Source organism: Megalobrama amblycephala, linkage group LG23, assembly GCF_018812025.1.
Source record: "Megalobrama amblycephala isolate DHTTF-2021 linkage group LG23, ASM1881202v1, whole genome shotgun sequence".
Classification (NCBI taxonomy): Eukaryota; Metazoa; Chordata; class Actinopteri; order Cypriniformes; family Xenocyprididae; genus Megalobrama; species Megalobrama amblycephala.
Genome location: NC_063066.1, coordinates 8358556 through 8385860, shown reverse-complemented (window position 1 = coordinate 8385860; position 27305 = coordinate 8358556). Strand labels below are relative to the sequence as shown.

The 27305-nt window shown below is 35.2% G+C and overlaps 1 protein-coding gene across 4 annotated transcripts; it reads left to right on the top strand.

Annotated features, from left to right (window-relative positions):
• The first annotated feature begins 741 nt into the window (after positions 1-741).
• micu3b (mitochondrial calcium uptake family, member 3b) lies at positions 742-27305 on the top strand. Of its 4 annotated transcripts, XM_048176363.1 has the most exons (15): positions 742-1076; positions 2373-2517; positions 5160-5191; positions 5286-5364; positions 10954-11001; positions 11114-11196; positions 11277-11345; positions 13075-13116; positions 14303-14398; positions 17969-18060; positions 18330-18501; positions 23253-23361; positions 23427-23584; positions 25552-25620; positions 26052-27305. In XM_048176363.1, exons 1-14 carry the CDS (start codon positions 819-821, stop codon positions 25618-25620), a joined length of 1452 nt encoding a protein of 483 aa, XP_048032320.1. In that variant the 5' UTR covers positions 742-818; the 3' UTR covers positions 26052-27305. The 4 variants fall into 4 exon arrangements, with proteins under 4 accessions (XP_048032320.1, XP_048032321.1, XP_048032322.1 ...); XM_048176364.1 differs by lacking the exon at positions 13075-13116; XM_048176365.1 differs by lacking the exon at positions 14303-14398 and having other exon boundaries at positions 743-1076.

Genomic DNA, 27305 nt, shown 5'->3' with positions numbered 1-27305 from the left:
TTTTTGCCGCACAAAAAGTATTCTCGTCGCTTTATAACATTAAGGTACAACCACTGAACTCAAATGAACTGTTTTAAATATGTTTTTAGCTTTATGGATCTTGAGAGTTACAATGACATTGCTGTCTATAGAGGCCTCACTGAGCCATCGGATTTAATCAAAATATCTTAATTTGTGTTCTGAAGATAATTGAAGGTCTTACGGGTGTAGAACGACAAGAGGGTGAGTAATTAATGACATTATTTTCATTTTTGGGTGAACTAACCCTTTAATTTTACAGTCCCGTTCCCCATGTAGTACATACTATGTAGACTACTTATTATAGTAATTACAATAACTGGGTAATAACTAGGTACTAACCCTGAACCTAAACCTAACCTAAACCGATGTTTTTACCTTATATTACCCACTACTTTCTTAAGTACACATAAGTACACGTAGGCTGTTGTAAAATAAAGAGCAACCAAATTTTTAGAAGACAAATATGGGAATAGGGCTATTATATCAAAGTTTGTGACACACGTGCACAAAACCCCACTTATTTCCAGACGTTGAAGATCATGTCAAAGATTAGCCTACAAAAAAGCGAGAATAAAATGAAATAAGTAACCACTTTTTGATGGACGTCTTCTCAAAACGTTATTTTAAAATATAACATTTGAGGTCTGAGGGCTTTAACTATAACTTTTAACGATGACCTGAAAGGAAAGGGACAAACGACTGCAAAAGCACAGCTGCTAATGTGTTAATGCACGATGTGTTGTAGCGAGGTCGCATCTCGCGATGAGTGAGCTCAGTCTCCCCGCGGTGACACAGTCATGATGGCCGCTGTACGTCGGTTTCTGGCTCTTCGAAACAAGTTCTCCAGCTTAACAAACGGTTTAAACCTTTACTTTAACAGCAGACAGTCGTTGAGGGAAAGAACAGTTCTGAGACATGTAGGGACGGGGCTGTGTATAACTCTCGGTGGATTCGCTGTTGTTTACTACCAGCACAATTCGAGTCCGGATCGGGGACACGCAGCGAGTCTGCGCGCATTGATTTCTCCTCTCCCAGCAGTGGCTGCAAAAGACCAGGTAGGCTATATCTACATTTTAGTACATTTTACAGTGTTTACGTTTGTGGTTTTACATGGTATATTACTTTAGCATCCTGGCTTTTATTATTCCTAAACTCTTAAAATCGTTGTACTTCATGTGCCTTCAAAACAGTCGCTCTCCACCAGAGAGGTGCTGAATTCATTGTCTCAATTCATCAGTCAGGCGATGATGCACTGTGATTCTATGAAACTACCTATAACAGAAATATTGAAACAGATATTATAGACACTGCTGTATATATTGGACATTTGTATGGATGGGTTTTGCATGTTTAGTATTGACTTGTGTTTTGCATGCTTAACATTGGCTAATTTTACTAGGCATGCAAATTCAGTCAACAAGCTTTTCTCCTGTCAAAATCTTAGATGGCATTTCAGCCAGATTTGTTGGACAGTGATGTACATCAGTGGTTCCTAAACCACAATATATTTCTCAGACTAATGTTGTGCTTGAAGTCATTATATTTTTACTACTATTAAAGTCACTTTTAGACAGAAAACAATCAATACTATGAGAGAAAAACTAAATATTCAGCTACATGTGTCATCCACACAAATGTATGACTTGTACACATTACATAAAAAACAAAAGAAGGAATCCACACAACAAATAAGTTCAAAGTCCAAGATCTTTGTAATATACATATAATTTGTGTAGGACATTTTTGCACACACATACACAATTTTCCCCCTTAAAAGGAGCTATAAAAATATGAGATTAATAATGAATAGTTAAATTAATGTATTATCTTTTGTCTATTTTATATGTTTAACCAAGCAAAAAAAGGTAAACATACTCTTGGTATGACTATCAGATTGTTATCAGATTGATCATTAAACCATACAGGATTGAATCAGTCTTGTGCGAATCTCTGTGCAATGTTCCCTTTTGTTTTTGTACCCTTATCTGCTTGGGTTGGACATAACCTTGACTTGTGGATTGAGATACAGGAATCCAGGGTTAAGGTAACTGGACACGGCAGCTTGGCAGCCGGGTGGACGTTTGATGGGGGTAATAGTTAGCAGGGCACGCATTCCCAGGGTGTTTACACAGTGCCCAGTGGGCCTGGCCGCCGGCCACTGTAGAGTGAGAAAAACACTGTCCTAGTGAGTTTAGCCCTCGATATATCTGCTTGTGGATGTTTGTGTGCATGTTTTTGCATAGGAACGGTAGCGATATTAAAAACAGTGAGGAAAGGAAAAAAATGACTAGCACTTTCTTCAATGTCACTCTTGTCTTATCTTGTATTTATGTGTATTTTTTTGATTATAGGCCAGTGCATCTGCTGAAGATGAAGAGGTGTCGATGTCAGCCCATGAGCACAGGTTCAGGCTCTTCAGTTCAATGGAGTATGATGGACAACTTTACATGACACCCCTCGACTTCATTGAGTCTGTCACTATGAGCGAACCAAAGAGTGCGTTACACAAACAGTTAATCTTCTTTAGCAGAATATAAGAACTCGACATATGATTATGTAACTGTAGATTACCACATGAAGCTCTCAGATTTCTAGTGTCTGACAAATGGCAAGCAACTGTGTAAGGGTTTCACTGAAGCTGAGCTGAGCTGAGCCCAAATGCAGTTTATTCCATAATAGTGTATAAACAAATATAAAACTTAAATATAAACTTGACTAGATAAAGCATGGCATGGACATGAAACTCAAAGCAGTGGACTACAGCATCAAAAGATGACAAAGTTAGACCAAGACACATGGCAAAATCAGGGCTATAAATACACAGACTACTAATGGACAAATGAGCAACACCTGAATGTAATGAAACCAATGAACCAAAGATAACATAACACAAATGAAAACAAAAAACACATGTGGGAATCACATGACGCATGAATACAAAGAGCCCAACCAAACACCAGCCTTACATAGTGATTGAGATAAATAAGTTTTCTCCTGTTGACTTAAACTTAGTTAAAAGGATTAATTAAAACTCTCATCATTTGCTCACCATCATGTTGTTCTAAAACATTTTGAGTTTAATTTTCTGTGGAGCACAAAGGAGAAATTTTATCTTCAATGTAGCATTCAAGATTCAAAAGAATGCAAAAGCATCATAAAAGAAAATTAGTGATGGCTAATCATTTACAGATGTGTTTTTGTGAACCAGATCAACTGATTCATTAAAAAATCAAAAGGAAGACTCAAAAGGAAATATGAACAGCATATTCTTCAAAATTTCACTGTTTATTTCTACTTTTGTGTATTTTTTCTTACAGTTTGACTTGAACGTGAGTAAATAATGACAGAATTTTTTCTCTTTTAATACAGATCTTTGCCTTAGTGAGTTATAATCTTTTTATCTTAAAGTCCCTTTGTGGTGAAAATCAAGTTTTAAATGTTGTTTATATGTCTATGTGGTGTTTTTAATATGCTTTAAGACAAACCATGTGCAAATTCATAAGTCAACACCAAAAATCACTGGTGTTTCTGACGTCAGAAAATACCTTGTAACCAATCAAGTCAACGCGCCGGCGGGCTTTGGCATATCATTAACTATGGCCGATCTGAAGCAGGGGAGTCTCAAGAGAAGGTTATCCTGGTATATTTTTCTGATGATATGAAAAATTGATAGCTTTAGCAATATAGTGGGTGCATGATGTATATTACGATGTTATGATTAACTATTTATAAGGTGTTCATAGATTTTGTAAGGAGACTGATTTTTAGAAGACAGCTGTCTGACTTTGGTTTGTGTAACATTAGCAACACATTATTAGGTGTTTGATAAAATAGTCAAGCAAAACGCTAATTATATTAATTAGCGTTATGTGTCTGACGTTGTAAAAAGCGATACCATTGTGCATTGTTTACCTCAGTAAGTTGACCGAGTGGATCTCTGAGTTCGCTTGAGTGAGTGGAGGCGGGGCTAATTAGCATATGCATATTTTAAGGCATGAATAATTTTTTTCACAGGAAAAAACGTTTAAATGTTTCATTGCGGTGATCAAAGATGAGTTTTAAGGGATAAAACTGTCGACTACAGGGGGACTTTAAAAGCAAGTAACCCTGCAGGCATTAAATCAACATATGTAGCCGTAACACCTGCATGAAGATAGTCATCTCTCTCTGCCAGCATCAGATTTATGACCTATTTCTGTAACCAAAATCTGAAACCAGCTAGACAGACAACTTTTAAACGTATGTGTCAGGTAGTGGATCTCTGCTAAACTGAAGACGTTAAGTTTTCATCTCACATACACGGGAAACGGCACTGAGATCGCTCCAGATGGTAGAGTTGATATTCTCTATATCTGTATTTTCACGACCCAGCTATACTTGTATGGGGGTTGAGTTTCAACCAGTCATGTTTGCTGCTATCTGAAACTTGGACTTCCTGGAATGTGCAGACGGGAATAAAATGTGAACTCTAATATGGCAGGCAAACATTGCATCACCATCTTTAATGGCATATGCATGACGGAACGAATAGTGGTATTTATGGTTTTATGCAGTGGCTGTAAAGCACACTTTGAGTGCATTATATAAACAGAAGCTACAGTTCATATTTAAACCTTAAAGTTGTTTGGATTTTATACCAACACTCTTCTAAAGTGAATTGGACTTTTTTATTTATAGCTATAAATATTTGCTTTTTTATTTTAATTTCTATATGCATTAAATTGTTTTAAAAACAAAAATGGAGTATAAAATGTTCTCTCTTTTATTTAATAAAGAAAAATTATAGTCAGGAATAGGTATAGTCAAGCTGCTGAGAAAGGGGAAACAGATTCACCCAGTCAAAACAAGTGTCTGCTTCATTTGTAACAGTATCTTTTCATCCTGAATGTCATACTCTACAAAAACACAGCAACAGATTTTCTGTATTTTGTCAGTGTTTGAATTTTTGAATAATATTTTTTGAATAACCTAAGTGCAATTTTGTCATTAATACAGAATTTCGGTACACAAAGTAGAGTGCTACTTATTTTGACCCATTTTTTTTATTTTTATTTTGGCAACATTTTTGGTCAGCTTTCATTTAGAAATAGATTTGACAATACCACTTATTCTTATATATCTTTTTTTTTTTTTTCTAGAAAAGAGATTTTGGAGATCCCTCACAAAACAGGTTTGATATTTTTTCTTTTGTTCAATGGATATTTATCTACTTCTGAGTTTAGAAAATGTGAATGATCCTGAGTATATGCGCTCTTTTTCAAAAGGATCTAGACAAGATTCTGTCAGATACGCCACCAGTTTGGAAAGGATCATCCTGTCTGTTCAGAAACCTGCGTGAAAGAGGTGAGACCTAATAATCATGTTATGTATATCGATCTGTATTTTATAATGCAGTGTTGTTGCCTTTGTCATTTGATCATTGCTCACTTAAGTAAATCCCTCCAGGCAACTTGATTTTGAGAGGATTTGCTTTCAAAGTGCCACTTGTGTGCCTAGCATTCTAAATACTGAGCAAATATACAATGATGGGCAAATGATGAATGATCTGCATGAAGCCGAACCATCTCTAATTAACAGGTATTGTGATGTAGGTACAATTAGTATACAGTTTTTAGAGTGTGCAGATGCTTAGACCACCCACATACATGGTGTTATGAAACAAGCGGGATCCTGAAACTTGGCCTCATGCGGAAGGAGAGTGCACAGGCTGTAAATGGTCTCTTATCTCTCAATCAGTCTGGCATTACTGTGACTTTGCTCTGGGATAATCACAGATAGGAAGGTGACAAAAAACACCCAATGCATAACGTGTGGTATGTTGTTTTGAATAGACAACAATAATGCGCTCAGCCGAGGGGTGTGCCATGCTCACACAGTCACACTAATCCATAAATTACCTAGCTTCGTATTGCCCTGAGGTCTTACTTTCTAGACATGCTTTAAGAAAAAGTATTTGCTTATCGTACTTGACATATTATCAATAATTTATGCTATTGCAAGAATTCTAAAAATGACATTGCCCACAGTGTTAAAAAAATTCTTTATTAATCAAGGATGCATTAAATTGAGCAAAAGTGACAATGTTAGAATAGATTTCTATTTCAAAAAAATGCTGTTCTTTTGAAAGTTCGGTAACACTTTACTTGAAGGGGTGTGCATAAGACTAACATGACACCTTCATAATCATGACATGACACGTGTCATGAATATGAAGGAGGTTTTATGAATGTTTATGACAACTGTCATTAAGTGTCATTCGCTCAATTATGTCATTTTTAATGCAAAGATGACATTGTTTGAGATGTCCGAGTTATGACAACTTGACATAAACCAATACATCATAACCTGTCAGTGTCTTTGTCATGACAACTTGACATCATTTAGCTTTATGGGTTAACATTTCATTAAACTGTCATGTGATTGGTTTTGACATGAGGCCATTATAATAGTGTCATAAATATGTATCTTGAGCTCAAGTACAGTGGTACAAATTGAACTTGTCATTAAAATGTCATTAAGTGACAATACTCTGACAAATAATTTTATAACAGCGTCATGACTATTTTTCATTTCATGTTTTTTTTTTTGTTTGTTTTTTGTTTTTTTAAGTTTCCTCCAACAGAAGGTCAGATAATAGACAATTACAAATTTCGTAAAAAAGATGACACTGTTATAAAATAATGCTAACACTTTATTTTAGGGTCTTTTAACTAGTTGCTTATTACTATTAGCATTCATATGGCTAAAATATTGGCTTTTTATTAGTACTTATAAAGCACATATTAATGCCTTATTCTGCATGATCTTATTCTACATTCTTAATCCTACCCAATACCTAAACCTAACAATTAACTATAATAAGCAGTAAATTAAGAGTTTATTGAGGGTAGTTAATCATTTATATATGTGTTCCCTATACTGAAGTGTTACCAAAATAATGTAATGTAATGTTAACCCATAAAGCTAAGTAGTTTTTTAAGTTTGATAATTAATCTGCTATGTCATGTTTATGACAGGTTATGATGTTTTGCTAATGTCACGTTGTCATGACAAAGACACTGACAGGTTATGATGTGTTGGTTTATGTCAAGTTGTCGTAACAAAGACATCTCAAACAATGTCATCTTTGCATTAAAAGTGACATAATTGATCGAATGACATTTAATGACAGTTGTCATAAACATGCATAAAACCTCCTTCATATTCATGACACGTGTCATGTCAAGATTATGAAGGTGTCATGTCAGTCTTATGCACACCCCTTCAAGTAAAGTGTTACCGAAAGTTCTATTCATAAAGAATCCTACAGTTTCCACACAGTACATTGATAATAATAAGAAATGTTTCTTTAGCAGCAAATCAGCATATTAGAATGAATTCTGAAGGATCATGTGACACTGAAGACTGTAGGTGCGTCCCAATTCGAGTACTTATGCACTATTCTATGATGTTTTTAAATATAAATAGTGCGAGTAGTTTGTTCACACTGAAAATTCCAAAAAGAAAAAGTACACTTTAAATACCCGGATGATGCACTAAATTAACGGAAAAACGAAGTGTGGAATGTTGGACACTTCATGCACTCAACTTACGTAGTGGAGGGGAAGGGGCTGTCAGACTCCGATGTTAAATGACAAAATAACCTTATACATTTCACGCACTACATGGATAAGTACATAGTGTATAAGTGCATAGTGTATAGTGCGTCATTTGGGACGCAACTTGTGACACTGAAGACTTTTGAACCATTATACATTTTTGTCATTTAAACTTATTGTCCCAGTCACTAAGGCCCTGCTTATACCTGGTATTAAGATGCGTTTTGGTTAATTGGATCACAAGTAGACGAGGGAGCCACATACCCCCTTAACACCTGGTGTTTTAATCCGTCTCTTTTGTCCACTTTCAACCACTTCTGTCCTGATTTCTTTGAGGGGAGGGTCTATGGGAGGGTAAATGTATGGGTTTTTCCAGATCTTTTGATGTAATGGACAAATTAAGCTTGTGCAATTTACATATGAACACGCATGGAGACAAACATACAGAGAGCATCAGCTGCAAGACCGGCCGAATGCAGTGAGTGTGTGTTAGAAATCAGGAATGGAGAGAGAACATTGTGCTTGGTACATTTTTCGTCTTCAAACCAAAAGCCGACAAAGTTTAAATCCCGTCTGGCTAGCGCGCTTCCCATCATGTTTATTGTGTCAGTAGGTGGAGAGTAGGTGTTCTTTTGTGGCTGTTCGAACACATTTGACCACATGAGCGTTTCCACTATGAAAGCAATCTGGTCGAATGCGTTTTCCACTACCTCTGGAAGTGGTCAAAAGTGGAGAAGCTCAAAATGTTTTAGACCCTGTTTACACCTGTATTTAGCATCGTCCACTTTGATCCGATCAACCAAAATGCGTCATAATACCAGGTGGAAACAGGGCCTAAGGGTTTAGAAAAAGGAGAATATTCATTTAATTTATGAGAACAATATCAGCTTTTAATGTGTAGGGCTTTCCAAGATACTAACAGTACTTTCCTTGTAGTGTTCTTTCTTACACTTACAACACTAAAACACTCCACATAGTGCATGATATCTCCTTATTTTCTTGAGTGCCAGTGCCTGGGTTTGGGCTTTTAATCCGGCTGTTAAATGTTAAAGCTGCACTTAGGTTAAAAAAAAAAAAGAAGATAGGCTTGATCTGTGAACAAAGCCTTACTTCAGAAAATGAAAAGAGCTGTTTGAACTTTGCAATGTTGAGACTTGTCCTAGTGGCAGCCCCGTATTACTCTGGACAGTATGAATTCTAAGAATGGCGTTGGATTACATCTCCATCACTGACACTCTATAGCAATTGTTTCTGTGGAATTCTTTGTGTTCTGACAACTGTTTGAGCTCTTGGGCTGGATTTCTTTCTGCAAGACTGAAGGTGTGTGGCTCTAACGAAACCTGTCTGGGATCCTAAAAGACTAAATGCACAGGCAGCTGTGGATGTCTTAATTAAGTTTTAAATGGTGTAGTTATACATAGAGCAACCAACTGAAAAATATATGTAAATTAATTGCATGATATGAATCACACAAAGACATTGTTGTAGCAGATGAGTAAAGTCGCTGAGTAGACATTACAAACAATTTTATTCTGGCTTTAATTGCTCGATGGCATTGACTTACGAGTCTAGGGTCATGATTAAATGCATTTGTAAATCATATTAAGTTCAAAAATATATTTTTATAAAATATAAATAAGAAAAAAATATCATTAATCTATAAAAATAATTTGTAATATAATTTCATTTAATTTTTAAATAATTTTATAATACAGAACTAAATAAAATAAAAATATATCATTAATATATTATTTTATTTTATGTAATTAATTATATTAAATTACCACTGTATTTTTAATTAAATAAATGTAGCCTTGGTTAATTCACAGCCCCATATATATATATATGTACTACCATTTAAAAAAAGGTTGGGATTTTGTTGTTTTTTATCTTATGGTCAGTCACCAAGGATTCATTTATTTGAATAGATAATGTAATATTAATATATATTTAAATATGTATTTTGTAAAATATGTAAAATGTAATATTTCTGTGACGGCAAAGCTGTATGTCCAGCATCATTACTCCAGTCTTTAGTGTGACATGATCCTTCAGAAATCATTCCAATATGCTGATTTGATGCTCATTATAAACAAATTATTGAATAAATATTCATTAATATTTGTTATCTGTATCTGTATTAATATTTACACTAAGTGCAAATAGCGTCCCTTGTTGGCGAGTAAGGCTCGCAGACCTGGCTTTTAATGAGCTTGCATTTATTTTCAATAAAAATGAAAATAATGTTCTAAAAGTGGAAAAAAACTGTGAACAAGTGTTTAATAATATTAAAATGTAAAAAATTCTGAGGTGCAAATAGTATCTGCCAATATAAAGTATAGATAGCATCTAATTACCATTTACTCTAATAGCAAAGAACTGATATTTTTAGATGGTGTAAATAGAATCTAGTGTAAATAGCATATCGCCATGAAAATGCTGCTATTGTCACTTAGTGTAAATAGAATATATTGCGATTTTCACTTAATGTAAATAGCATCTACATCTAATTGCACTTAGTGTAAATAGCATCTATCGCTAAGAAAATATGCTATTTTCACTTAGTGTAAACAGCATCTAATTGCTATGTACACTTAGTGCAAGCCGCTGCCTTATTTTTATAGGATTAATTATATTAAATGAACACATTAAATTCCCAGCTTTAGTTACAAATATAAAACGGCGTTGAATCAATCAACAGATACATCAGGGATCAGGGTGGCCTGTGGAAATGTATCTTCTCTATTTTGTTTTACACACACCTTTCTTCATCCTTTTCCTTAAACATTCCAAAGTCCTTTTCCCACAGCACTCAAAGAAGCCCTTCTGAACTATCTGTGTCCAAGTTACTATCATCTCCTTTAAACAAAAGCTTGGGAATGCTTTCAGTGGTAGGAACAATTCTCCTTAAGTCTCTCCTAGACAGAGACCTGACAGTTGCTCTTCCTTTCTTCTCCTCTCACACAACAAAGGACTAACAGACCTCAAAAAGGAAAACAAACCCACATCAGGCATCTGCAATCAGTTACAGATCACTTGAGAATGTTTTACACCTAGGAAAATAAACAGAGGGGAACTCAGGAGCCAGTGGCCTGGTCTAATTTTGTTTGGGTTTGTGTCCAGCCTGGTTACTTTACGTTTTAACGTCTCTGTTTGTGCAAAGAGAACACCAAACAAGAGTAAAGAACAGGATCCTCTTAGATCTTATCAATGTAAAAGAAGAAAGGACCTCTAGTTTAAAATGACATTTGATAGTAAAATATATTTTGAAGGCAGGTTCTGGGATGTCTTTATTTGAACTCTTAAAAGGAAATGTTTATGTGCTGTTTTTCAGGTGTCATCGCTTACACAGAGTATCTGTTTCTGCTTTGCATTTTGACAAGTAAGTTTGTCTTTAGGCAATTCTCCACGCTTGTTTAGCACAAACGTCGCAAAAAGTATAGATGCATGAGGATGTATTGATGTCCCTTATATGTCTTTCTTTCGTCTTCCAGAGCCACATGCAGGTTTTAAAATAGCTTTCAACATGTTTGATGCAGATGGCAATGAAATGGTGGATAAGAGAGAATTCATGGTGGTATGGTTGTTTTTGTCGTTGTTTATTATTAATCTGAATGTCAGCATGCGTAAAGATAAAGTTCTGCTTTTTTCATTTAGCTAGAGGAGATATTCCGTAAGAAAAATGAAAAGAAAAAAGAGCGAGATCCTGACGGTTCATCTCAACTGGTAAGAAAATCATCTGTCTTTTTATCAAAAGCATTTTTCAGCCTTTAGTCGCATGAGCATATTCTGTTGCCACCTGCCATATCTTGAATCCATGTGCATTATATCTGAAAGTGATTTAAGGAAATAGTTCACCCAAAAAATAAAAACTCTTTTTCTCACCCTCATACTGTACAAAACTGTAAACCAGAATAAGTGGGCAAAACTCAAAAAATTTGAGGTAATCAGTTACAGTAACTGCAGATATCAATGTTGTACTCATACATTTTAATTGCTCTTAATGTGACATATTTGAGTAAGTTAATTCATACATTTAACAAAAAATGATCATGTAATCTCAACTTAAATGTTTTTAGTAGTGGAAATTTAGCTTTCTATAGCTAATTCAGCAAATGGTAACAATGCTTTGATAACATTAGCATAGCATAGCAATTACTGAAAGAGTACGGCAATATAGAACATACATATATATCATTACATATATAACACAAAAACATTATATAACACTTCATTTTAGCAGTCTCCATTTCGAGTATCATAGCAAATCATTGCTGGGAAATAGAAATCCCAGCCCAGTTTCAGGTAAATTTAAGTTTGTCTAAATGAAAAGAAACAAGTTCATAAAACTCAAAACAATGAAACAATTGAGATTACTTAAAGGGATAGTTCACCCAAAAATGAAAATTTGATGTTTATTTGCTTACCCCCAGAGCATCCAAGATGTAGGTGTCTTTGTTTCTTCAGTAGAACACAAATGATGATTTTTAACTCCAACCGTTGAAAAAAACGTCATTTGTGTTCTACTGAAGAAACAAAGTCACCTATATCTTGGATGCGCTGGGGGTAAGCAGATAAACATCAAATTTTCATTTTTGGGTGAACTATCCCTTTAAAATGTATCACTTTTGTGAACTCAAAAGAAAAAGAGAGTTCTAAATACTTAATAATTTGATTAACTAACTAACTTTGAACTAATTTGTTTAATCTGAGTTTGCCCTACTCAAACCAATTAATTATTTTGAGCGTTAGGGATTACAGTGCACATAGTTCTTTCTTATCTGTGTAACACCAAAGGAGAAGTTTTGAAGAATGTTCACTCTGCTCTCTTCCATACAGTAAAGTTAATGGTGCTCCATAAAAGCATTAAATATCAAGATTTCTGATTGATTTGTATGGGGAAGAGACCAAAATTCACTTTTATTGCATTTGCTTTAATTAATTATTTAATCATTTATAATCAATAATAAGTAATATGTAAATAAACTGCTATAAATTATATGCTCTATGTATCTAATTTGTTATAAATTTCTCCTTTTGTGTTCTATGGAAGACGTTTCGGATGAACTATTCCTGTAATTTTTTAACACATATGTTCGAAACATATGTTTGAAATCCACGAATAGTCATTGATTTGATTTACTTTGAGATTTATTGTTGCATGTTTTCAGTCGCATTTAAATTTGAGAGATGATGTAGTGCATGATGCAATGCATAATGTTCCTTTGAACAAATTTACATGGTAAAAAATATATTTTTCTGCAGAGTGCAAAACTACAATGAGTCTTTTGTCTCTCATGCTGGGGAAATGCTGATTATTACAGATTGTGTTTTGAAAAACACTTTGAGAGTTTATTGTCTTTCACAATCCTTAGTGAAATATGACAAATGCTGAATGGTGATTTGATTTGATTTTATCCTGTTTTGCATGCTATCATAATCTTGGCTGTGTGAGAGTGTGGAACTGTACGGCTATCAAGGATCTGTCAACAGCAGTGTATGTATACTGTATACTAAAGATTTTGACGTGTGTTCTTAGCATGGCGGTTAGTGTGGTTGGTGCTTGATTGAACGTGTACAGTCATGGTCAACAGCAACCGTGCATGTCCATCATAACCACTAATGTTTATGCAGCTACACCCTAATTAGTGCTCAATAAACCAGAAGGGTTACATCCACATTCAGTGGCTTCTTTCAGACAATCAGGGAGCAATATTATTTTACATACTGAAATGTTTGGATAGGGCGTAACAGAGTGACCCTCACGCATGGCTCACCTCCAGAGAAGAGGGACAATGCAGCTCTAATGGGGCTCAGTCAGACGCAGTCTGAAATGCAGCTCTATTGTCTAGGGGAGCAGAAAAATCATCCAGAGTCTACGACAGATGATTTATGTTGCTTGTCTACTGTCAGGAGCTTTTTGCCAAAGAATGGTCTCACAGAATCACGTTAAAAGGCCCTCACCTGAAGAATGGCAGCTCTACCTGGACCCCCATGTTTTATTTTTACAGTTGCTTGAACAGTGGTATTTGGGTTTGGGTTACTTCTTGCGATGGCTTGACCATGAAGAGTTTTGTGTCACTATAAGTTACAGCTGAGGAATGAAACAGTCTCAGCACCAAACAAGAGAGATGAGGAGCTTTTTCAGCTCGCCATCAAAGTTTTTCTGCGCATAACAAACAATAGTAATGATTTGGAAAAAAAAATCCACTGCAAGGACATAACTAGTTTCATTCAACGAATCAAACAGAATGCACTATAAAATTACTGAAGCACTAATGTCCCGTTGGAATAATTATGATTTTAAGAAGTCTCTTATGCTCACCATGGCTATTTTATTTGATTAAAAATACAGTAAAAACAAAAGAAAATTGTGAAAAAATTTTCTATTTTAATATATTTTAATTATTCCTGTCATGGCAAAGTTTAATTTCAGCAGTCATTACTCTTCTGTGTCACAGAAATTATTCTAATATGCTGATTTGCTGCTCAGTTTTTATCACTTATTATTGTTACTCAATTATGAATAATTATTAAAACATTTTTTGCTGCTTAACATTTCCTTAACATTGCGTTGCATTACTTCAGATGGTTTTGTATGTGCATTAGCCTTTCACTGCATTGTTTGAATCATTTTTGGTGAATATTGTTAAGCCTTTAATATTTTCACCTCTGCTATGCAGGTACTTAAAAAAGAGCAGCCTCAGTCTGAACCCAGAAGTTTCTGGGATGTTCTAAGGCATGGTGCGAGAATAGTTCTCTTTTCAGATCTGATGGAGGTACAAGTATCCTAGAGCTCACATGCTTTTTCATTCGAATCCCATAATTCCCTTGACCATTCCCTGTCCATCATCCCATGTGAGGTTCTGCCCATTGTTTTTTTGTTTTTGTTTTTGGTGGTATTGTCATTTTCATTCATTAATATCACTACACTTCATGTTGTTACAGTTAGATATTAATATATCTATTTCAAATCCTTAAGATTTATACAATTGTAACTGAGCGATACAACAATATATCATGTTTGGCCTTATTCATGCATCTCAATAACATTATTATTATTATTTGATGTTGGTGCTTAGTAAATGGATTTGACATTGGTTTTGGATGTTAAGATCTTGGATGTTAAGATGTACGTCTAGTATATTATGAACATACAAGTTTCCAAAATACTTTCAGTTGACATTTTAAGGCATCTTTGTGAAAAAATACCATCAGATACAGTATGCCTCTTGTTTTTGAAAAGATACATGGCTGCAAAGGAACATTGAGGTATATCTGGTATACAGATTTCTGCACGAGCAACCTGTTGTTTGCGTAGCATGGGATGATGTCGGCTGCTTCATGATGTATCTTTGCTCTGTCAAACATATTAAAGGCACAATTTGTAAGATTTTTGGATTAAAATATCTAAAAACCACTAGAACAATGTTATATATTTTGTTGAGTTGTGTACTTACATTATCCCAAATGTTTCCAACAATGTTTAAATCCAGAGAAATCAGCTATTTTAACCAGTGTAATGGTCCATGTCATTGCATCACCTGTCAATGACGTCATATCCGCTTTAATATATTATGTTTTATTAGACAGGTGAACTGTTTAGATACCTTTATCAACAGAAAACTAATCATTTTTATATAGCTCAACATGGTTGTTATTCCTTATTGTTTGAATCTCTTGTTTTCTTGATTTACTGCGAGTTACATATTTGAACCCAAAAAGTAAATCAGACAACACTATTTTGTCAAGTGGCTAACAGAGCTTTATTCATAGTAACAGTAATACAGCATTTTGAATTGCATGCCATTTACTCTAGCATCACAAGTCTACCAGCTTTTATTAATATGATATTCTAATATCAATCTAGTTTACTGCAGTGTGCAACAAGTCTCTTATACCAGCCACCGAGCGAACGCACAGAGTAATGTTATAATATAACTTTCAATACACTCAAATGTATTTTTAGTATGACTGTTTTGACCAAGTAAAACGGTGCTGCGTTACCACACAATTTTAGTTAGTCCAATAAAGTGACCTGTATGAGCAGTAATTCAGCTGTTTCATTAGAATGAAATAAAATAATGTGAATTTAAGTGATCAAACATAACTGTAACCAAGTTCAGGGAAGAAGGAGGCTGACGTTAAACGTAACTTTACGTAACTTTAATTGTAAAATATGCATAAACAACAAAATGAAAGGAGCGACAGCAGCCGACTGTGGCATATAGGTTTAAGCATAATAAAAACAGCAACATAAGATGTCCCATTAGCTCACCCATGAACATGACACCAACTCCCATGCAGTGTTAATTTTGACAGCAAATTTTGATTTAGTTTTAGTCATAGTCTTTTGACTAAAATGCCATTTAGTTTTAGTCATATTTTAGTCATCGGAAATTGTTTTAGTTTTAGTCTAGTTTTAGTCGACTAAATATCATAAGATTTTAGTCGACTAAATCTACAGTAGATTTAGTCGAGTAAAATCTAATTTAGTTAAATTGTAATGCATTAAGCATTTCTCTAACAATACACAGATCCTATACACTGATATAGGCACATCTGATATTCCCCAAGCTGTTTATGTTCACCCAACTGTACTTTGCTCCCCAAAGTAGATGGTTTTTGACCGTTCAAGTGCAAAAAGACACAAAAGAGCCAAATTCAGTACTTTTCAGGGATTGACACTTTTCATTGAGGTACTATTATAGTTTTCGTTTAAATTTTTTATTAGATTTGATTTTTAATTTTTCTGCTTTCATTGTAATTTTAGTTAAAAGTTTTAGTATTTTTTGTGTGTTTATGTCTTTTAGTTTTGCTTTTAAATGTCTATAAGTTTTCATTTCTGTTTGTTATGTTAATACCTCAGGTTAAGCTAAAGCTTAGAAACTAGATGAAATAAAATAATAAGTTTACGTTTTTATATATTTATTTTTATTTCAGTTAATGTTTATTTCAAGTAATGAAGATTTCTTTGGTTTTAGGTTTAGTTAACTATAATAACCCTTATACTTGTAAAATATATTGAATAATGTGCCCAATAATGTTCTTAGTCTTTCCTTCCTATGACAGAAGATACAGTAGTTTACTATGAATTAAATAGAAATTAAATTAAATACAGTTTGTGTAAACAAAATAACAATAATGACCAAGAAAAAATAATAATTATAAACCATCCTGAAATACACCGTGACTTTTATTCTGAAATGTCTGCAGTCTGCACTGTAGCCTATTGTAGTAGCAGACTTCTCATGAGGGTGATAAATATGCAATTTACAACCACCTAAAACATTCTACCATATAAACATCGTGTAGTAAACATTCCCATAATTCATCAACATTAGCTTATAAGCAATCGCTTGGCATAAATGTGCGCTATTCATTAATTGTGAAGCAGTCTGAAGTGCTGCTGCTGCACGAGCCTGTAGAACGCGCAACAGCGCCGCTTTTTCCCGCGGTTAGATCAGCACATTACACTTCAAATCTTCCACACAGCAGTCCTGACTGGATATCTTCCCAAATCGTCCCTCTCTTTCATTTTCGTCTTGTTTTTATTTGTTGACGAAAATTAGAGTAGATTTTAGTCATAGTTTTAGTCATTCAAAACGCATTTTTGTTTAGTCATCGTCTCGTTTTCGTCTGTGAAAAAATGTCGTTGACGAAAATGATGACGAAAATTATTCGTCAACGAAATTAACACTGCTCCCATGATTCCATTCGTGGCATCATCAAGCTATGCATTTGTTATTGTCTTGAATAAGTGACCTCTAGTGGTGAAACTTACATACTGTGCCTTTAACATATGAGTACATGTGCATATTAACTTTCAAAGGAATATTTTAACCAAAATGAGAATTCTTTTATCATTTATCCATCCTCATGTTGTTCTAAACCTGTGTGACTTTCTTTCTTTGGTTACAGTGCATGAGGGGACAGGAGCGTTTAAACTTCAAAAAAGATGCAAAAAGTACCATAAACATTTTATAGATGTGCTAAGGAGAGCTAGAGTAACAACATGAGTTGAAGAAATGACTACAGAATATTCATTATCCCTTCAGTTGACAGTCACAGAAGGCCACCAAGTCAAAGGACAATTGTTCATGTGTGATTTTAAGACGTATGATAGAGATGCTTTTTTCAGATCTGATCTAAATGAATCAGTTGCTTTTAATCAGTCATTTACATTTTACTTTTATTTGTGTTTGTGTCTGTATCTGTGTTGTTTATTTTGGTTTATGGCTGCACATCCTCATCAAGCTATTTTGGTGTACACTTATTCTGTGACCAATTTTGCTCTCTTGTTCAGTTTTTACAGCTGAATAATGTGTTTTCATAATTTGCTTTCACAGCACGAACCAGAAAATGTCACCGACACAACTCTGCTGGTGCATTTCTTTGGAAGAAAGGGCAAAAGTGAACTTAACTTTGATGACTTCTACAGGTGAGAGACAGATTTGATGACCATGATCTTGAATATAGGCTTAATTTAGGCTCAAGTTTCTGTAATATGTATAAAAAATAAAAAAGGGAAAGAACCTGGGGCCATGTTATTAATGCATGACCCTTAAAAAGGAAGTTGAATGAATCACTGAGGATGCTTTATTCTTATTAAAGCATGTTGGGATGGTCCAGTCACTTAGTCTAGTGTCCTACTGAGCGAGTGATTGCATCTCCTCTTAACACTGTGTCTGTGTCATGCTCTGTCGGCAGATTCATGGACAACCTGCAGACAGAAGTCCTTGAGATTGAGTTCCTCAGCTATTCCAAGGGAATGACCACCATCAGTGAGGAAGACTTTGCTCGTATCCTACTGCGCTACACAACAGTGGAGAACATTACAGGCTACCTTGAGAATGTGCGTCAAAGCATACCTGATGAAAAGGTAATACTTACTCTGGACACACACAACCACCCATCCACCAATATCATCACTCAAGAAATCAGGAGCCTTTCCAAACAAGCACCACAATACCAGATTCAGATTTTATGCCAATTTATCTTACCAACAAAATGGTAAGATATACAAACACATTGTGTTTTGTTAACATCCTGACTAACGAAATGATTTAAGAACGTTTTGCTGACGTTCCCTTTAAGTTATGAAAACTTTATTACTGAAAGTTTAAAACATCCACTATTTGAAATGGTTTTGTGAACATTAGATAAACCAGATTTTCAATTTTAATCATTTTATCAACATTATGGGAACTTTACTTTCAAGTAGTCAGTAATATTTAAAAAGATGTTAAACTTCCAAATAAAACTTTCCATTAACAATGTATAAAGGCTGATAGCTCCTTTACATGCAGTCTGCAAGCAAACACATCATTACCACATGACACAAGCTGATTGGTCTCTGCTGATCCTGCAGCCAATGAGATTGCTTGCTCAACATTTCAAAAGTCTGGTTCTTTGTTTGCTGTAAGCTGGTCCTGCAGCACCTTATCAGAATCAGATTAAAGGTTTAGTTCACTTCTGAATGAAAATTTCCTGATAATTTACTCACCCCCATGTCATCCAAGATGTTCATGTCTTTCTTTCTTCAGTCGAAAAGAAATTAAGGTTTTTGAGGAAAACATTCCAGGATTCTTCTCCATATAGTGGATTTCAGTAGGGTTCAGAGGTCCAAATTGCAGTTTCAATGCAGCTTCAAATGGCTCTACATGATCCCAGCCAAGGAATAAGGGTCTTATCTAGCGAAACGATCTGTCATTTTTTTTTTTTTTTTTTTTTATAGAAATGTATATACTTTTTAACCACAAATGCTTGTCTCGCACTAGCTCTGTGATCCGCCACACATTACGTTGAAAGGTCACGCGTGACGTAGACGAAAGTACCTAGTAAAAGTCATCTAATTTTCTCCTCCAATTTCAAAATCGTCCAATATCATTGTTTTACCTTTTTTTTGTAAAGGGGATTTGGCTTAATCTTTGCATGTTAGCTTTGTAGACACTGGATCGCTACTTCCGCCTACGTCACGCATAACCTTTGTAACGTGATTACGTAATGCCTGGTGCATCACAGAGCAGTGCAAGACGAGCATTTGTGGTTAAAATGTATATACATTTTTATTTTTTTTAGAAAATGACAGATCGTTTCTCTAGATAAGATCCTTATTCCTCGGCTGGGATCGTGTAGAGCCCTTTGAAGCTGCATTGAAACTGCAATTTGGACCTTCCACCTGGTGAACCCCACTGAAATCCACTATATGGAGAAGAATCCGGGAATGTTTTCCTCAAAAACCTTAATTTCTTTTCGACTGAAGAAAGAATGACATAAAACATCTTGGATGACATGGGGGTGAGTACATTTTTGGGAAATTTTCATTCAGAAGTGAACTAATCCTTTAAAAGGGTGGTTCAATGCGATTTCACTTTTTTAACTTTAGTTAGTGTGTAATGTTGCTGGTTGAGCATAAACAGTATCTGCAAAGTTACAGCGCTGAACGTTTAATGCAAACGGAGATATTGTCTTTTAAAGTTATGGCAGTTTATTGCCTACAAAAACGGGCAGTTTGGACTACAACTAGCTTCTTCCCAGGTTGGTGACATCATAAACCCTTGCTATTAACATAAACACTGCCCCCGGGAACACGCAACAAAGTGGGCGAGGCCATGTGGCGCAGCAAAATGGAAGTGGAAGAGTTGTGTACACCGGACATGAGCGGCGCGACGCGTGAAAAGATAGCTAAGTTCTAGTGCAACAAACACAGACAAACGTCTATGTTCATAGACAAACAGTTGTTCAGTTGTTCGCTACCTTTACAAAAATGCGACTACTCAGTCATGTATTCGGCTACAGTAAAGCTTTAATCAGGATAAAACTGTATATTGAAAGCTAACAAACAGCAGTGACAGCATATCTAAACACTTTGACACAAATACTAAATGAAATACCATTCATAAACGTCCTCTAAAAGCCGCTATTGCAGAGGTTCTGCTTTACTCTCTTCATCTGGGTCTGATTCGGCTCAATTTGATACAGCAATATAGATGCCATTATTTACATTTCCAGCTTAGCGTGTAACTACGAATGGTAAGGGGCATGGCGTTTCCGGACGCTTCAGTGAATCATGATACACTGGGCCAGCTACCAACCTGCCAACCAATCTGAGCACATTGCATATTTCGGAGGGAGTGGGTTAATAGAAGCAGGAAGTCAAACGAGCCGTTCATTTGACAGTGGAAACAGAGGTATAGAATAAAGCTAAAATATATGAAAAATACAGCATTTTCAAAAAAACGAAGCATTAAGACATGTTAAACTGCGCCCCCAAAACACAATTAAGCCTAGAAAAAAAACACTGAACCACCCCTTTAACTCTGAAACCCTCCACCTTCCCCAGCTCCACCTGCCTAGATCTACTACGGTTTTATGTATGTCTATTCATCAGTGTTGGGCACGTTACTTTAAAAAAGTAATTAGTTATAGTTACTAGTTACTTCTCACAAATAGCAATGGAGTTAGTAACTGAGTTACATCATTATAAAAGTAACTAATTACCAGGGAAAGTAACTATTGCGTTACTTAAAAAAAAAAAAAAAAAAAAAAAAAAAAAAAATGCGACTCCTGACTCATGATCCGCTCTTGCTCACGACATGAAATTTCTCTGTACTGTGTTGGTAGCCATTAAAGAAAACGTAGTTTCATATTTATGTTTAAATAGTCCTATGTTATGTTTTAAATCCATTTATTCGATTATGAAAAGTCAACAGCGTGAGTAAGATGCATCATAAGATGCGCAAATATATCGGGAGATATGGAGTGGGTCAGACATGATTTTAAACACTTCATTAAGTTTTGTTTTATAGAAAGTCTTTCTTTAAAGTGAATTTCGTTTTGTAAAAATTGTATCTTAATTTTAATCAATGTTTCATCAACCAATTGCTTGGATGTAATATATAACAAGCAAATACAGCAGACAATAAAATCATGACATGGAGGCGCGGGCAATGCTCCTTATTATGGTTTATTCTCTCCAGTATTTAAGAAATTAAATTAATATAAATGTGATTAGTCAACTAATAGCTTAAATGAACAACTACTAGTCGACTAGAAAAAAACTCATTTCACATATTTTTCGATCAAGCATCAAAAAGGGTATTCTGGTTTGAGCTCGCGCTTTGTGCGCATGCTCTGACAGACACACACACAGCGCATCATACATTATTATCAGTTTAAAATTATATTTGTGTATGACTAACCGCAGCACACACCAGAGAAAAACGGCGTTAGTAACGCACGTTATTTATAAAGCCGTTATTCCCATCACTGCTATTCATGCAGCAGCAGCAGAAGCAGCAGCAGCAGCATATCTTACCTGCTCACAGCAGTGTGTCGGTGTATATATTAGCAGTAGCAAGTCCCGTACTTGCTCTGCAGCAGCAGCAACAATAATCAACAGCAGCAGCAGCAGCAGTGTAGCAGATCTAGTCTGCCAAGACCAAATACATTAACGCTGCCATATTCAATAACATACAAAAACTATTCAGAGAGTTTTCATGATTGAAATAATGTTTTTGTGGTAATGTTTTGAGAAAGTTATTAAAGACCATATAACTTTGAACGAACATTCTATTAACATCACTGCAAGAATGTTTGTTCACCTTGAACCTTGGTAGAACGTTAACCAAAGTTCTGAGAATGTTCCCTGTTAGCTGGCAAGTACAGAAACAAAATTGGAGGAGATGAATTAGAATGAACTTAATATTTCACATCAATACATCACGTCAGTTTGTCAGTATTCTAATGTTTCTACTCCTTTATCTTTTCATGTATTATAAATGAGTCTATTCAAATCATTGCATAGCAAAACAAATACCACCAATGATGTGGAGAGAGGAGGATATTTATAATCTGAGTGATGTGTCTTTTTTCTTTAGGATGTTTCCCCTTTTGCACACTGACCCTCACATTATGAGGTTAGAGTCTTTTCAGTTGCTCGAGGAGGCTGTTGGTGGATGGCCATTGATATATAAGTGGTTCTTATTCTTAAGTTAAGAGATATTGCGATACAGCTTAACTTGTAAAACCACCAAAGCGTCACATATTACTCATTAGATCATTTGTAAAACAGTTGTTGTTGGTTGCAAGAGCAGCTTCAGAAAAAGACGTGGGTCTAGTGCCTGGAAATGGATGAGTGGAAATCAAAAGGACCGCTGTTTGGGTAATCTGCTAGCGGTGAGATATTTTGGACACATCCCCTTTTGTTTTTGTGTATGCAAGTATCAGGTTAAAGCTTCTTTAGAAGAGTCGACAAGCTACCCGACCTCTCCTTAAACAAAACAATCTAAAGGTGTCGACAGCTCCAGTTGTATAGATCGGGTGCGGGAGCAGGAGAGATGTATTTTTTGGGGATCTGTTATCGTTCTTCAAGTTCCCAGAGACACTAAAGTTGCCCTCGTTTTTGAAAAAGTGGGACGTGATGCAGTTTTGCCTTGTTTAGGGAGCTGCATTTATTATACAGAGAATTATTCTGAGACTATCTTTTGAAATTCATCATTTTATATACTAGCTCAGTGCACGAGTACTATCATATTATAAAGACTCTTAATTATCTTTCAGTTGCCCAAAGCTTTCTGTTTGACGATTTCTTTTGTAAGTCACTGATGTAACACTGATCTTCTCTTATAGGGCATCACTTTTGAAGAGTTTAGGTCCTTCTTTCAGTTCCTCAACAACTTAGAGGATTTTACCATTGCCATGCAAATGTACAACTATGCAAATCGCCCAATTGGACAAGGTAAATATTCTCATTTAATCCATTTTCCATCAAGTCTATGGCTAATGATGGCTCTCGGCTCACAGATGAGTTTGCCCGTGCGGTCTATGTGGCCACTGGCCTGAAGCTGTCACGACACCTCGTGAACACTGTTTTCAAGATCTTTGATGTGGACCATGATGACCAGCTAAGCTACAAGGAGTTCATTGGGATAATGAAGGATCGGCTGCATCGTGGCTCTTTGGTAAATATGCTAGGAAGGTTGACCGTTCTCTCCATGGTTGTTTAAATGCCTATTTTCCAAACCTATAGGTAGTTAAGAACCACTGGTGAGCCTTAAAACGGGTTTCTGAGATTCAAGTAGCTGCAAGCAGATGGTCCAGAAATCTGGTTTGAGGTTTCGAATGGACGTTTGTATTTGTAATTAGGAGAGCTTTTCCAAAAACTTTTTTTAAACTATGTTCAAATCAGCTGTCATATCACCATAACAGATTTTGGCTTGTGACAGATATTCCTGTAACACATTAACACAATTTTAGCTTCAAATTAAAATTTAAAGGTGCCCTAGAATCAAAAATTGAATTTACCTCGGCATAGTTGAATAACAAGAGTTCAGTACATGGAAAAGACATACGTTGAGTTTCAAACTCCATTGCTTCCTCCCTCTTATATAAATCTCATTTGTTTATAAATCTCCGGAAAAAAGGCGAACCTCAACATAACACCAACTGTTACGTAACAGTCGGGACCATTAATATGTACGCCCCCAATATTTGCATATGCCAGCCCATGTTCAAGCATTACACAAGGGCAGCCAGTATTAACGTCTGGATCTGCGCACAGCTGAATCATCAGACTAGGTAAGCAAGCAAGAACAAGAGCAAAAAATGGCAGATGGAGCGATAATAACTGACATGATCCATGATAACATGATATTTTTAGTGATATTTGTAAATTGTCTTTCTAAATGTTTCGTTAGCATGTTGCTAATGTACAGTTAAATGTGGTTAAAGTTACCATCGTTTATTGCTGTATTCACGGAGACAAGAGCCGTCGCTATTTTCATTTTTAAACACTTGCAGTCTGTATAATGCATAAACACAACTTCATTCTTTATAAATCTCTCCAACAGTGTGTAATGTTAGCTTTAGCCACGGAGCACCATCAAACTCATTCAGAATCAAATGTAAACATCCAAATAAATACTGTACTCACATGATCCGATCCATGCATGCAGCATGCATGACTAACATCTTGTAAAGATCCATTTGAGGGTTATATTAGCTGTGTGAACTTTATCCACTGTATAACTGCACTTATAGTCGAGAGCTCGTGGGAGGGCAGGGAGCGACAGATTTAAAGGGGCTGCGCAGCCTGAATCGGTGCATAGTTAATGATGCCCCAAAATAGGCAGTTAAAAAAATTAATTAAAAAAAATCTATGGTGTATTTTGAGCTGAAACTTCACAGACACATTCAGGGGACACCTTAGACTTATATTACATCTTTTGAAAAGACGTTCTACAGCACCTTTAAATTAGTCATTATCACTGTACTGTTGTTATTAGTTTTACTATTAGTGTTATTACACTAACGTTCAAAAGTTTGGGTTCAGCAAGATAAAAAAGAAGAAGAAATTAATACTTTTATTTAGCACGGGTTCTTTAAATTAATAAAAAGTGACAGTAAAGAATCCTGATTTTTTTTTATTATTATTGTTTCTGCAAATAGAATGATTTCTGAAGGATCATGTGACTGAAGACTAAAGTAATGGCTGCTGAAAATTCAGCTCTGTCAAGACAGGAATAAATTACATTTGAGAATATATTACAATAGAAAACAGGTATTTTAAAGTGTAACAATAATATTTCACAATATTACTGTTTAACTGTATTTTTGATCAAATAAATGTAGTCTTGGTTAGCATAAGATGATGTTTTTAATGTTTTTAAAAAACATTTTAAAAATCTTACTCACTCCAATCTTTTTTATATACAAAGTACACTATATTGTTGCCTTGTATTTCAAAAGAAAAGTAAAAGCTCTCTTGTGGATGCAATTTTGCTGACATCTAGTGGCCATGTATTGGAAATTCAGTATGTTAGTTGTCTCATTGACTAGCACAAATATTTCAATTTAATTTAAAAATATATATATATTTCTGTTGATGACATAAAACCATTTTCTCTTCATATTATCATTGTGAATTCAGGGATATAAAGGTGAAGAGAGATTCACATCCTTTAAAGCCTGCATGAAGAAAGAACTCACTGCTAAATAGGTAAGTTCATGGTTGAATAGAAAAAAATGTAGTAGATATTATCCAGTATTTTGGGTTTAGCTTCATGATATTGCCCTGGAGAATTTGCAATTAATGATACTGAACTACAGCGATAGCATTGCTCAGCATTCAGCCAAAGCTCTTTCTCTAGCATCAGATTACTCTGTAAAATTAATGTCGGCTATCCAGAGATACAAGATACCAGCCTAACATAGTGTATTACGACTTAACAAAGTAATAGAATACAGTGCCCAACCCACACAATAAAACACCTAGAAACAGAGAACAATTAGACTCACTCAGGGAGAAAATGTAGTTTGAATGAAATAAACAAGTGTTATAAAGCACGTTTCATTTCTAAAGGTATTCAAAATATTACTTGTTGGATTCAGTTGTTTAGTTTGATATGCTATTCTTCTGTTATGTCTTAGATTTGTGCAGGTGAAAGTCCCGTCGAGTGTTCCTCTTCACCCTCACGTCTCAGTGAAGAAATCTCAAGTTGGATTAAAGTTCTCAGTGACTCAATGCAATTATCTACCTGACCTGTGTCAAACTCTGTAAGATACAAATACTGCCATAATTAGATTAACACATGCTACCTCGCTGGACTATAGTTACCACTTTGTCACTTGGCAGGCACTTTCTTAACCCCTTTAAAAGCCATTAACTAAAAGGGAACACTTTAATGAAATAGCCATGATACTTTTATTAATCAAAAAATGATTTATTAAAGGTCTTATAAATTTAAATGGGACCAGTGCCCACATTTTGAGATAAATTATGTTATTTAATGAAGTACAAAGTAGTGTCTTTATATTACTTCGTACATTTTAAACTGTCCATTTTAAAGGAAACTATGTTGAAGTGGAGTGTACAGTTATTTATTCTATTTATTGATCTATTTTGTGTAAAGAAAATGTTCTTTTGAGATTTAATGCTTCTTTACTGCTGTATTGGCAGTGCATTGATCTATCTGTTTCTCTAGGAGTTATAAGCCAGATAATCTTTCCTTACAATGAGCACATTGCTAACATAGTTTCTCTGAGCTTGTCCGCTGCCCACCACCCAGATCAGCTTACACAGGGTCTGACAGTGCTGAGTGCACAGAGCAATAATGAGACCTCAGTAATCTCACAATGTGCTACACATACAGATCCCTCTCTCCTACTCTTTTAGGAGTTTCTTGCACTGCCGCTCCTTTAAGAAAAATCTTGCGAAGGCAAAACAACAAACAAGCAGAAACTGAATCTACTCGTTTTACTCCAGAGAATTTTTCTCATGGTATGTTTATTTTTTAAAGTTAACATTTTGTGCTGCCTTGCCTACAAAAAAGCGGTTGCACATTTTCATTTTATTACCCAGGAAAAAAGATACAGTTCATTAAACACCTAGCGGGGCATGTCGTCACATGTGTTATAATGGAACCATTTTCTCTAATTGAAAATTTGACTCAAAGAATTAAAATATAGCTTGTGACAACTGTGTGATAAGTAGCTCTGGTCTCAACCACCATACTTTTCTTCGGAATACAGACCGTGTTTTAGATCTGTACATCCTAAAATTGCTTATTTCATGTAACATGTTTGCATATTACAGTTTGTGAAGTTATCATTTTTATGCATTAGGCCTATAGTATTCAGATTGCTTAGAGAGTTTGAATAAATTAAAACCACAATTCAAAATAA